Source organism: Scylla paramamosain, chromosome 1 (assembly GCF_035594125.1).
Source record: "Scylla paramamosain isolate STU-SP2022 chromosome 1, ASM3559412v1, whole genome shotgun sequence".
Lineage (NCBI taxonomy): Eukaryota > Metazoa > Arthropoda > Malacostraca > Decapoda > Portunidae > Scylla > Scylla paramamosain.
In genome coordinates this window covers 28,093,752-28,107,501 of record NC_087151.1, presented here as the reverse complement: position 1 = coordinate 28,107,501, position 13,750 = coordinate 28,093,752, and the positions used below count along the sequence as shown (strand labels likewise).

At 42.3% G+C, this 13,750-nt stretch overlaps 1 protein-coding gene across 1 annotated transcript; it reads left to right on the top strand.

Moving 5' to 3' along the window:
• The first annotated feature begins 5,893 nt into the window (after window positions 1-5,893).
• Window positions 5,894-12,575, top strand: LOC135102850 (cyclin-C-like). Its single transcript, XM_064008436.1, has 6 exons — window positions 5,894-6,045; window positions 7,118-7,224; window positions 7,659-7,865; window positions 8,020-8,143; window positions 9,182-9,309; window positions 10,145-12,575. The coding sequence occupies exons 1-6, from the start codon at window positions 6,014-6,016 to the stop codon at window positions 10,348-10,350; spliced, it is 804 nt and encodes a 267-aa protein (XP_063864506.1). The 5' UTR covers window positions 5,894-6,013; the 3' UTR covers window positions 10,351-12,575.
• The last annotated feature ends 1,175 nt before the right edge of the window (window positions 12,576-13,750 follow it).

The following is a 13,750-nucleotide window of genomic DNA, read 5'->3' as shown; positions in this document are numbered from 1 at the left end:
AGAGGTGATAGTGTCTGGCATGGAGGCGTACATTCCTCACTCTTTTTCTCGTCCTAAACCTTCTAAACCTTGGTTTAACACAGCTTGTTCTCGTGCTATACATGATAGAGAGGTGGCCCACAAAAGGTACTTAAGCCTTCCATCACCAGAATCTCATGCACTTTATATTTCTGCCCGGAACCATGCCAAGTCTGTTCTCCAACTAGCCAAAAACTCCTTCATTAACAGAAAATGTCAAAACCTTTCAAGATCTAACTCCCCTCGTGATTTCTGGCATCTAGCCAAAAATATCTCCAATAACTTTGCTTCTTCTTCTTTCCCTCCTCTACTTCAACCAGGTGGCACCACTGCTATCACATCTATTTCTAAAGCTGAACTCTTTGCTCAAACCTTTGCTAAAAACTCTACCTTGGACGATTCTGGGCTTGTTCCTCCCTCTCCTCCACCCTCTGACTACTTCATGCCACGTATTAAAATTCTTCGTAATGATGTTTTCCATGCCCTCGCTGGCCTAAACCCTCGGAAGGCTTATGGTCCTGATGGGCTCCCTCCTATTGTTCTCCAAAACTGTGCCTCCGTGTTTGCACCTTGCATAGTCAAACTCTTTCAGCTCTGTCTGTCAACATCTACCTTTCCTTCTTGCTGGAAGTTTGCCTACACTCAATCTGTTCCTAAAAAGGGTGACCGTTCTAATCCCTCAAACTACCGTCCTATTGCTTTAATTTCCTGCCTATCTAAAGTTTTTGAATCTATCCTCAACAGGAAGATTCTTGAACATCTATCACTTCACAACCTTCTATCTGATCGCCAGTATGGGTTCCGTCAAGGCCGCTCTACTGGTGATCTTCTGGCTTTCCTTACTGAGTCTTGGTCATCCTCTTTTAGAGATTTTGGTGAAACTTTTGCTGTTGCCTTGGACATATCAAAAGCCTTTGATAGAGTCTGGCACAAAGCTTTGATTTCCAAACTACCCTCCTGCGGTTTCTATCCTTCTCTCTGTAACTTCATCTCAAGTTTCCTTTCTGACCGTTCTATTGCTGCTGTGGTAGACGGTCACTGTTCTTCTCCTAAATCTATTAACAGTGGTGCTCCTCAGGGTTCTGTCCTGTCACCCACTCTCTTCTTATTATTCATTAATGATCTTCTAAACCAAACTTCTTGTCCTATCCAATCCTATGCTGATGATACCACCCTGCACATTTCCACGTCTTTTCATAGACGTCCAACCCTTCAGGAGGTAAACATATCACGCAGGGAGGCCACAGAACGCCTGACTTCTGATCTTTCTAAAATTTCTGATTGGGGCAGAGCAAACTTGGTATTGTTCAATGCCTCAAAAACTCAATTCCTCCATCTATCAACTCGACACAACCTTCCAGACAACTATCCCCTCTTCTTCAATGACACTCAACTGTCCCCCTCTTCTACACTGAACATCCTCGGTCTGTCCTTTACTTATAATCTGAACTGGAAACTTCACATCTCATCTCTAGCTAAAACAGCTTCTATGAAGTTAGGTGTTCTGAGACGTCTCCGCCAGTTTTTCTCACCCCCCCCAGCTGCTAACTCTGTACAAGGGCCTTATCCGTCCATGTATGGAGTATGCTTCACATGTCTGGGGGGGTTCCACTCATACTGCTCTTCTAGACAGGGTGGAATCAAAAGCTTTTCGTCTCATCAACTCCTCTCCTCTAACTGACTGTCTTCAGCCCCTCTCTCACCGCCGCAATGTTGCATATCTAGCTGTCTTCTACCGCTATTTTCATGCCAACTGCTCTTCTGATCTTGCTAACTGCATGCCTCCCCTCCTTCCGCGGCCTCGCTGCACAAGACTTTCTTCTTTCTCTCACCCCTATTCTGTCCACCTCTCTAACGCAAGAGTTAACCAGTATTCTCAATCATTCATCCCTTTCTCTGGTAAACTCTGGAACTCCCTGCCTGCTTCTGTATTTCCACCTTCCTATGACTTGAATTCCTTCAAGAGGGAGGTTTCAAGACTCTTATCCACCAATTTTTGACCACTGCTTTGACCCTTTTATGGGACTGGCATTTCAGTGGGCCTTTTTTTTATTAGATTTTTGTTGCCCTTGGCCAGTATCCTTCCTACATAAAAAAAAAAAAAAAATATGAGAAGTTTAGAAGAGAAGGTTAGAAGAGAAACGAACCGCAAGATATGCATGGAACTCATGAAGGTCAAGATGGAATGGATGGCAGAGAAGAAGGGCAACGTGAGCTTCCTGGACATGGATGGGATCCTTGACCAGGACAAATTTTTCGGGAGAGACGGGGTCCACCTCAACCACAACGGGAATGAGAGGCTAGGACGTCGACTGGCTGAGTGGATGAGGGCGAGGCAGGTGTGTTGTGTGGACGACGCATGACGAGGAGGACCCACTGATGTCAGCAAACATGAAAGAAAAGAGACTAACCAGGCAAGTAAATGTGTGAAGATTGGCTGTATGAATGTGAGAGGATGGGGTGTGGGCAAGTTTGAGGATGTATGCAAGGAGCTCAGGGAGTGGAGGTTCGACTTAGTCGGGCTCACTGAGACTCACCTGAGAGATGATGTACGAATGGAGGGATGCGAGTATGTTATGATTGGAAAGGGGCGTAAGGCACAGGAAACACTGGGAGGAGGCGTAGCCCTACTCTACAAGAAAGAAAGAGGACTGAAAGTAGAGGAGATTGATGTGGGGGAGTGTACAAGTAGTGAGGATGTGCTTGCAGTAAGAGTGGAATGCATGGATGGTCGTGGCAGACCAGAGAAGGTGGTACTGGTGGTAGCGTACATGACTGTCATGGGTGAAAGAGCAGAGAGGGAAAATAGGAGGAAGTATGACATACTTAAGAAAGTTGTGAGAGAGCATGGAGAGGAGAGAGTGCTAATTATGGGTGACATGAATGCACATGTGGGAATACTGGGGGAACAGGTGAACAGGAATGGTGAAATGCTTGGAGAGTTTGTTGATGAACTGGAGCTGGAAAATCTGAACGTTACTTTGGCTGAGGGGCGTGTGACTTGGAGTGCAAGAGAACAGGAATCGGCAATTGACTACATGTTGGTGAATGGAAGAATGCGTGAAATTGTGTCACACATGTGGATAGATGAGGATGGTTTGGTTGATATCGTGTCCGATCACAACATGCTGGTTGTGGAGTGCTTGATGCAGGGTGGGAATGAAGTGAAAGTGGCAAGTAAGAGAAAGAAGTGGAGACTGAGAGATGTAGGGTGGGAGAACTTTCAGGTTGATCTGAGTGAGAGAAGCTGGGACGACGAAAGTGTGCATGACGTGGAGCATCTGAATGAGAAACTGGTTGAGGACGTGAGGGGTGCTGCTGAGAACCAGATAGGGTTTGTGAGAGTAGGTAGAAGAAAGAATGTATGTAAACCATGGTGGAACGATGAAATCAGAGCGGCTAGGAAGGAGCGAAAGAGAATGAGTAGACAGTGTAGATGGCTGAGGAAAAAGAGGCATGAAAGCGATGAGGCAGAGAATGAGTATCAGAATGCATGGGCAGCGTATGTGAAGCAGCAGCGGTTGACAAGACGAATGATAATGAATGCTAAAGTGAAGAGTGGAAGGAGCGTGATTCAATCTTTAAGGGAGAAAGGTATGGAAGGTGGCCGTGAATGGTACAAGTTCATGAGAGGTGAGAATATGTCAGGTAGTGTTGGTGTGGAGAGTCTAAAAGTGGAGGGTGTAGTTATAACAGAGAAGGATGGAATCAGGGAGGCAATCAAAGGGTTCTGGGAAGAAGTAGGTGGGGTAGGTGAGATGTTTAGTGTGAGAGAAGAATGTGTAACACTGGAAAGGAAGAATGCAGATGAACTGGATGAAAGAATCAGTAGGGATGAAGTGGAGAGGTGTGTGAGAAGGCAGAAGAATGGCAAGGCAGCAGGTCCAGATGATATACCCTATGAGTTCTACAAGAATGGTGGGGAGGTAGTGATAGACAGAATGACTGAGTTATTCAACCGAGTGTGGGATGAAGAGAGAGTGCCAAGAAAGTGGAATGAGAGCCGAGTGTGTCTGTTGCATAAGGGAGGATTTAAGAGTAAGAATAAGCTGAAGAACTACAGGCCAATTGCATTAGTGAATACAATAGGTAAAGTTTTCAGTGCAGTGTTGAATAAGAGACTGTGTAAATGGATTGAGAGAGCTGGAGTGCTGGGTGAAGAACAGAATGGTTTTCGTAGGGACAGGAGAGCTGAGGACAATATGTTTGTGGTGAATGAAATGATTGAGAAAAAAAAGAAGGATGGGGGTAAATTGTACCTAGGTTTTTTGGATATAGAGAAAACTTATGATAGAGTGAACAGAGAAATGTTAGGTAGAGTCTTAGAAAAGATTGGATTGAGTGCAAAGATAGTTAACATAGTGCAAAATATGTATGTGGACACAAGAGCTAGATACAGGCTAGGAGACATAGAAACAGACTGGGTGAAGAGTGAGAGAGGAGTTAGGCAGGGCTGTATATTGTCACCAACCCTTTTTAGCCTGTATACAGAGGAGCTAGCAGCCAGGATGAGAAGAATGAATGTAGGGGTAAGTGTGAGGAATGATAAAGTATGTGTGCTCCTTTATGCAGATGACATAGTTGTTATGAGTGAATCGGCAGATGAGCTTCAAAGTTTGTTGGATGTAGTGGATGGCTATGGTAAAGACTTTGGAGTAAGGTTTAGCAGTGAGAAAAGCAAATTAATGATTGTGAATAGGTCAGAGGATGAAAGTAATGTGGTATGGAGACTTGGAGAGAATGAGTTGAAACAGGTGCAAGAATACAAGTACTTGGGGATGAGGATGAGTCCTAGTGGGTGTGCAAAGGCAAAGAATGAAAAGATAAGTTTGGTAAACCAGTGGGCAGGTCGACTGGGAAGCGCGGCAAGGATGAGAGCAAGTAAGTATGATGTGTTGAGAGAAGTGTGGAAGAGTGTGGCTGTGCCATGTATAATGTATGGTATGGATGTGATTGCATGGAATGAAAGTGAAATTGATAAGTTAGAAGTGGGCCAGAATAGAGTAGCAAGGATGGCACTGAGTGCACCGAGGTGCACAGCAGTTGAAGCCTTGAGGGGTGACATGGGATGGAGCACCTTTAGAGAAAGACTCACAAAAGCCACACTTAGGTACAAGATTAGGCTTGAGAGAATGGATGATGCAAGAATAGCAAGGAAGGTGTACCTGTGGAATGAAAGTGGAAGCAAATGGAGGAAGAGATGCATGAGAATGACAGACAGGAATGGATTGCAAGTTGTGTGGGCGATAAGAATGGCTGGTAGGAATCAAAATGAGCGTGAATGGGTGGTAACAAGAGGAGGCAGAGTGGGAGCCGAATGGGATGTGAGAAAATGGAAGAATGAGATAGACAAAGAAGTGAAATGTGTGGGACTGAATGAATGGAAGAATGAAATGGAAAGAAAGAAGACCCTGGAATGGTACAAGGAGAAAGAGGCCCCGAGGTATGAAAGGTGGTATGATGGAAGCCTGGGCGGTGATCTTCTCTTCCGAGCGAGGGCACAGTGTATGGATGTGAATGCAAGGAGTTACAGGTGGTCTGAGTCCCGCAGCAAAGTGTGCCAGATGTGTGACATGGGAGAGGATGAGACGGTGGAACATGTGGTGCTGGAGTGTGTGAAGTATGCCAGAGACAGGAATGAGATGATGCAAGTGATACTGACTGAGTTAGGGCATGACAGGAATGAAAGAGTGGAGAAGACAGGAAAGGAATGGATGGTGTTGTTGCTGGGACTGTGTAGAGAGGCGAATGAAAGGATGATTGAGGCGGTAAAAGAGTTTCTGGAGAGAATGTGGCGTGCCAGGTGTATGAACAATTAGGATAGAGGATGCTGTTCGTTTCTCTTTTTTTTTTCCCCTTTCTACAGGAGTTGACAATCCAAAGGCCTGGCTCAGGAGTGATCCTGTGCCACCTGTACCATCAAGATCAAGATGAAGATGCTTTTCGGCCGACTCGGCAGCTAAGCGACGTCAACAGTTAACACGACGACCAAGAAATGGCGGGGAACTTCTGGCAGAGCGCTCACTAGTAAGTGGCTGGAAATTAGCTCTGTGTTTCAAATGACGCACAGAGAAGGGGTGCTTGGGAGTAATTTTTTGTCCTGCATGTGGTAGGTGTTGCTTGGAGGGAGAAGTGACGCTTGGAAAGTGTGAGTGGTTATCATGTCACTCTTGTTACTTTTTGGCGATTATTCACCCGGTAGGGCCACAAATTAGTTGCACTCTGGCTCTTATTAGTGGCCTAGTCGACAAGGAACACTCCAGCCCATACTGTGAATTAGTTGGACGAATTTAGTTAACTTTATTTGACTGTATTAGAGTGTCGAACATGAGACTTTGCTATAGATATTCTGTTATAATCTTTATAATAGGTCTCACTTCCCTCGAATAAGCTTGGGGACCTGACGGGAAAGCAGAGTGTTAGGCTTGGGAAACTAAATTAACCCAAATTTGGACTTTGGGGTCCAGCCCCTCCTGGACCCCTCTTAAAGACAAACTTAACCAGACCTAACCTAACCTCCAGGGTCTTTGCAATCCCCCCTTATGGACACTAATCTAACCTAACTATGGGGGGTTGTTCAAACTCTTCTTTCTCATTGTCAGAAGGTACCGGTGCCATTGATTGTTCAACATAATATTGATTTTGGCAAAACGCCAAGTGATCTCAAGAAAAGGACACCCAAGTTGTGCCTAAATGCCTTTTTGTGCATATCTAAATGGCATTCTTTTCCACACTTTTTGCACTTTTTTTCTCAGACAGTAAGCAATGTTTCACCCCAGGATTAAGTACCAGCAGGCCTTCACAGTCCTTGTAACAAATGTCCACAAAGTTCCCATGGAACAAGTAACCATTCTCTTTGTGAACTTCAAGTATATTGCATATTGAAGAGGAAGGATAGATGAGTCTATTGCTGTCAAGTTCTACCTGATAGTTGCATGTACAGCTGCACAATTAGGAAGAAAAACAAACAATTTGGGACAAAAATATGTCAAAACAAGCTGGAGCGTAGTGATGGAGTGTAATAGTGTGGTGTGTGTCACAACAAGCTGGAGTGTGTAGTGATGCAGTGTACTGTAATGGTGTGGTGTGTGTCCCACAGCCAGCAATGGATCCTGGACAGTCAAGACCTGATCCAGGAGCGCCGGCCAGACCTGGAGGTGCTCACTGAGGAGGAATACCAAAAGATTATGATTTTCTTCACTAATTGTAAGTGTTTTTATTGTTACTATCATTATCATTATTAGTAGTAGTATTTTATTTATTTATTTTATTTTTTTATGAGTTTATTTTATATTTATTTATTTTTTTTATCTATTTATTTATTTATTTATTTATTTATTTATTTATTTGTATTCTTATTTGTGTGTGTATCTGTGTGTGTGTGTGTGTGTGTGTGTGTGTGTGTGTGTGTGTTTTGGAAATGTGCATTGAATTGACAATACATACTTCTCTTTTTTTTTCTTATTTGATTTGATTTAGGTATTTATTTATTCAGATATTTCTGTTTATTCTATTTATCCATTTATTTTGTGCATGTGTATAAAAACAGTATTGATCATAACAAATGGCAGATTTATAAAGTGCTACATTACAATGGAGACTCGTTACAATTTAATCTGTGTGTGTGTGTGTGTGTGCAGTCATCCAGCAGCTGGGTGAGACACTGAAGCTCCGGCAACAGGTGATAGCCACAGCCACCACGTTCCTCAAGAGGTTCTATGCCCGGAATTCCCTGCGCTGCATTGACCCACTGCTGCTTGCCCCCACCAGCGTCTTCCTCTCATCCAAAGTGGAGGAGTTCGGCGTCATCTCCAACAGCAGGCTCATCTCCACCTGCCAGTCTGTGGGTGAGTGGCTGGTCTGTTCATTGGCTTGTTTGTTAGTGTTCTCTAACATGGAGAGAGAGAGAGAGAGAGAGAGAGAGAGAGAGAGAGAGAGAGAGAGACCATGCCCCAGTTAACCTCAGCATCTCAGGGAGTAATGCTTAAACTTATGTTGCAGTGAAAAACAAGTTCTCTTATGCCTACACCACTGAGTTCCCATATCGCACCAACCACATCCTTGAGTGCGAGTTCTACCTGCTGGAGAGTCTGGACTGCTGCCTCATCGTCTATCAGCCCTATAGGTGAGGCGGTGACACCTGCAGTAGTTAGTAGAAGCAGCAGTAATAGTAGTATAGAAGAGCTTATGATAGTAGAGATGATGTGTAGCAGTGGAGGAGAGTATTCGTAGCATTCGAGAGAGAGGGAGAGAGAGAGAGCACTGCATTTAGAGATGTGTCTTGAAATCCCCTCTTGAAGAAGTTTGAATTATAGGGAAAGGAGAAATAGAAGCAGGTAGGGAATTCCAGAGTTTACTAGTAAAAGGAATGAAAGACTGAGAATACTAATACTGGTTAAGTCTTTATTGACCAGCCCTAAGGAAGGATTATCCAAAATTAGAGAAGTGTCTTCAAACCTTCCTCTTGAATCAGTTACATTCATAGGTAGTAGAAAATATAGAAGCAGGTAACGAGTTCCAGAGTCCATCAGTAAAAGGGATGAGAGATTAAGAGTACTAATACTTTTTAACTCTCTATTGACCAACCCAAAGGAAGGATGAGGAGGTGGATGAGCTGTGCATTGACTTTCCCAGCCTGGATTCAGTTTTGTAGTCCTGCATGCTAGCCACTGCACCATGGAGCCAGTGAGGGAGGGAGAACTCAATAGTTTCATTAGAGAAGGCCCAGAGTGTGATGTGAGGAAAACAGTGTTGAGGGTCTGTCTTGATAGTTCAAGTGTGTATGTGAGTGTTGAGAATGACAAAGTATGAGTATATGCCTTGGTCTAATGTTCTCAGGAGTTTAAATGGAGAAGGACCATTGACAGAAAAGGTTGAAGTGTATATTTGAATGTTAAATAATGCATTACATATCCTGTTCTAACATTTCTCAGAAGTTTAATTAGAAGAGAATCATGAATGTGGAAACAAGTGTTGAGAGTTTGTGTGTTGAGAGAAAGGTTTTAAGTGTATATATTAGAATATTAAAGATGACAAAGTATATAAGTAAATAACCTGCACTAATATTTCTCAGGAGTTTGATTATGAGTTGGTCAGAAGTGTTGGTTGTGAGCACTTACTTATTTACCTCAGTAGCATACTGACTGCATTGCCTATGTTGCAGGCCACTGGTGCAGTACATGCAAGATCTGGGGGGGGAGGGGGAGGTGCTGCAGCTGGCCTGGCGCATTGTCAATGACAGCCTCAGGACGGATGTGTGTCTACTCTTCCCGCCTTATGAGATTGCCCTCGGTGAGTTCTGAGGAGTCACCTGTAGTAATGGCTTGTGTTAGGTTAGGGTAGGCATAGCTATTTTGGTTGAGTGTTGACAGCTTCATCTATTAGTAATGTCTTAGATTAGGGAAGGTTAGGTATTGTTGTCTTAGGTAAGTGTTGACGGCTTTATCTGTTAGTAATGCCTCAGATTAGATAAGGTTAGGTTATGGTAGGTGCTTCCTAGGGTAGGGGAGTATTGATGGGTTCATCTGTTTGTAATGCCTTAGGTTAGGTTAGGTATTACTGTCTTAAGTGAGTGTTTATGGATTCACCTTGGTTTAGGTTAGGTACTGCCTCAGGTGAAGAGTGTGTTAGGTTAGGTTAAGATAAGTTAAGTACTGTTGGCCTTTGTGAGATGGGTTTATCTGTTAGTAATGCCTTGGTCTAGGTCAGGTACTCTTAGTCACATTTGATATAATATTTCTATATGTTATGTTATGTGTTATGAAATTATTATCTTATTGTTGTTATTATTATAGCTGTTATTATTATTATTATTATTATTTATTATTATTATTATAACTATTATTATATAATTATCATTATTATTATTATTATTATTATTATTATTATTATTATTATTTTTATTATTATTATTATTATTATTCTCCCATTTGTGGCTCCCTTCCTGCATGACTTGTTCTTCTCTCACCATTCCCCTGCCTACATTCCTACCTTCCTACCTGCTTACTTGCCTACCTACCTCTCTGGCCCCCTTCTCATTCTCCCAATCTACCTACTAACCTACCTGACTACCTAACCCAACCTAATCTAATCTAACTTACCTAACCTACCCACCTGCCATGCACAGCCTGCATCCACATGGCATGCGTGGTGCACCAGAAGGACTGCAAGCAATGGTTTGCTGAGCTCAACACCGATCTGGACCGCATCATGGAGATAACACGCTATATCCTCAACCTGTACGAGCTGTGGAAGACCTATGATGAGCGCAAGGAAGTCCAGGCGCTGCTGCAGAAGATGCCCAAGCCTACCACACAGCCGGTGCCCCGGTGATCGGAGCCCAGCCTCTACAGGATGTGTGAGGGGCCAGCAGGGGCTGCAGGGATGGCTGCTGGGGGGGTGGTGGGGGGGCTGCAAGCAGCCATGTGTGACACTCAGCCCCAGACACAGCAGCAGTGCTTCCTGGCTGCTGCTGCTGCTGCTGCCGCTGCTGCTGCAGCTATGTCAGAGCAAGAAGGGAATTAAAGAGGGAGGGAGGGAAGGGAAGAGTGCAAGGAATTGTTGTGACATGGGTCAGTGAAGAGAGAACAAAGGAAATGTTATGTGCCAGTTATTGTGTTCAGATTGTAGAGACAGAGCAGGGCAGTGTAGTGATGTGATGGACAGAGTGGCACACTGCAGGTCAGGGAGGTACAGAGTCTGATGGCTGGAAGATGTACATAAGTCAGGGCTGGAAGGCAGGTCCTCAGTTGTGATGGAGGAAGGTACATGTGCTTGCTAGGTAACCTGCCAGAATTATGCCAAGACAGGGTAGGAATAAATAACAGAAAAGATCTTGCTTCATGAAGCATTGAGCCAGTAGGGCTGAATACAAGGAAAATTTGGTGCCTCATTCATGTGGCGAGTCAGGAAAAGACAATACCTCTGCACCACACTGGTGTCTTAGGGTGCCTCAAGGGACCTCAGGGCTGCTGCTGCTGCTGCTTGTGGGTACAGCACAGGCCAGCCAGCCAATTAGTGTTAGTGGCTGGTTTCCTATGAACCTGAAAGCAGAACAAGCCACCTGCATTCCTTTATGTGTCTCCACTTCCCGTCATTCTATTCACTAACTTTCCTGGTGAAAGGTGCACACCAGCAGTGAAGGAATTTTTGCAGATTTTGTAGTGGTGTAAGTTTTTTTTTTAACCTGTAAAGTATTTAGTACATATATACAATTAAGTTTTTGAGCCACATTATGGCCTTCAATTTTGTTTGTATATATATATATATATATATATATATATATATATATATATATATATATATATATATATATATATATATATATATATATATATATATATGACTTGTTACTAACAGTAACAAAGAATATTTTGGCAGGTCAGGAGTGAATGTTTTCATACACATACCTGTTTTGGGCTTGGAGTTATTATAGACTGAATACTTTTGTAGAAACCGAGACATACTTAGGGGATTTGGTATTTCGATGTCCATGTCAACATACATATAATGTCAAAGCAATAAAGTGAAATTGAAAGCTACAGTATTGGAGGGATAAAGATTTTGGTTATAAATGTTGCAGAATTGGCTACACAGGGCGGGCTGCTGTGTTTCCCAAAAAATCATCATAAAAAAATGTTACTTTCTCCTGTGAAATTACTTATCAAATCTATAATCAGTAAGGCATAAAAAATAGGAAACAAGACTTCAGAGTAATCGGAAAGGATAACTGAAAGTTGTAAAATTCATAGTAAGTTCTATTCTTTGAGAACTGCAGGTGTAGTAGCCATAGCCTTGAGATGTGGAATAGTGCCAGATGCACATCCATTTTCTTAACCCTAGATCATTAAACTTGTTTCCCAGTTACACTATCACTAAACTTGGGTTTCTCACACCCATTTTGGAAAATTGAAAAACCATACCAAATACACAGATTTATTAAAGTAAACATTAACACACTTAATTTTCAGTATATAACTAATACCTAGACCTATTATTTATTACTTTTTCCCTTAATTACATTTTTTCAATTAATTAAAAAAAATTAAGTATGAAATTTTTTTTTTAAATGACAATTTAGAAAAATATTCATAAAAAAAAAAAAACTAAACTGCTGATTTCCTTCTTTTGTAGTTTTCTCCCAGATGGATTAGCTCTACTCTGAGACTAATCCAACTAAACTAGGGTGTTAGAAACCCAATCTGTAAATAAAACGGGAGCAGTAAACTCGGGTGTAAGGCACCTGAATGGTAATTTATGGAAAAAAACTGGTGCACGCAGCGGAGAAACGTGACTCACCTTTGTCTGAGTTTGTGAAACACTGAAGGTACTGAAAAGTACATGGCAGTTGTCACATGGGAACATTACTTGATCAGCATGACTTCACTAGCCCCAGGTGTCTCACACCCGAGATTAGTTCTCTAGGGTTAAATGTACAATTCTTGTTTATTTATAGATATTTGTAATGTAAAGAAGTACTTATGTATTACACACCCTATAGAGTTGTAGAAAGTGCATGTAAAAGTGAAAATAAAAGCTTTAAAAAATATAAAATTCCACATCCCTAGTCTGACATCATGAGCTCTGAGAATGGAAAAATTCCAAGAATCAAAATCATGTGGTAGTCTCAGAGCCATCCATTTGCTGCCCTCCAAGTCATCCTGCCCTCCTTTCTCACTCTAGAGAAAAATCTCCCCATGGGGTCTTTGGTTTCCCCTAACCTAACCATGGGGACTGCAATGACTCAGTGAATCATCAAGTAACTAGGTGATAGTTGGTGTGTCTGTCTCAATGTCAGTCTGGCAACCCCACATGGGATGGCCCAGACAAGCCAGCACACACACACAGTTATCCACACTCTTAGCCCCATCAGCCCCTGAGAGAAAGGGACAGTTTTGTGCTACACTCCAGGAGCTTAGGCACACCACAGCTGGCCACATGAATATTTAAAGTAATCTTTTTTTTAATTTTTACTAAGTGTAGACATGAATAAATAGAAGAATTAGCTTCTCGAATACCTAATTGCCTCATTTCTGGCATTTTTATTTATTTTTCACTTGCTAGGGTTTTCATTTTTTTTTTCACATTAGTGATAGTTTTGCAGGCTGTGCTTATAAATATGTTAATTTATCTGTCTGTCTATTAATGTAGTTGTCAACACATCAGTCTGCCCACTTATCTATCTACCAAACATAACGTAATCTAGCCATCTATCTCTCCTTATCTCTCAATGTCTCTACCTATCTACCTTCTTCTTCAGTTATTATTATTATTACTGTATGCAAACAGTTTCCACGAAACAGTTTGCAAACTGTTTCCAATGTTTCCTGGTGTGGACAGACCTTTAGGTGTAAGATAATGCTGTGATGTCTAAGGTATCCTGTGATGCTGTTAGATATAAGATAATGAGGCTGTGATGCTGTTATGTCTAAAATAATGTGATGATGTCCAAGAATGACACAACAGCAACACAGCGTCATCACCACCATTACCCAGGCATCACCACACCCATCAGTTTCCCCACAAACATCACTATCTTGACAAACACAGCCACCACCAGTACCCATCCACCACCACACCCCATCACATTCCAACAGCTCATGGTGAGGAATTAAGGCAAGAGGGCATCTTGCGTAATAATTGTAACAAGGACTCAGTTTCCGCGTTAGTTGTTCAAAACTTTTTTTTCTCTTTCTTTTTTTTTTTTCTTATATATTATTTTGCTCATTTGACT

Excerpts from the sequence above, each read along its gene's own strand:
- LOC135102850 (XM_064008436.1), top strand. The coding sequence starts at position 6,014 with ATGGCGGGGAACTTCTGGCAGAGCGCTCACTA. Across the intron at positions 6,046-7,117 it reads TTCTGGCAGAGCGCTCACTA|CCAGCAATGGATCCTGGACA; the intron begins GTAAGTGGCTGG and ends TGTGTCCCACAG. Across the intron at positions 7,866-8,019 it reads CTCCACCTGCCAGTCTGTGG|TGAAAAACAAGTTCTCTTAT; the intron begins GTGAGTGGCTGG and ends CTTATGTTGCAG.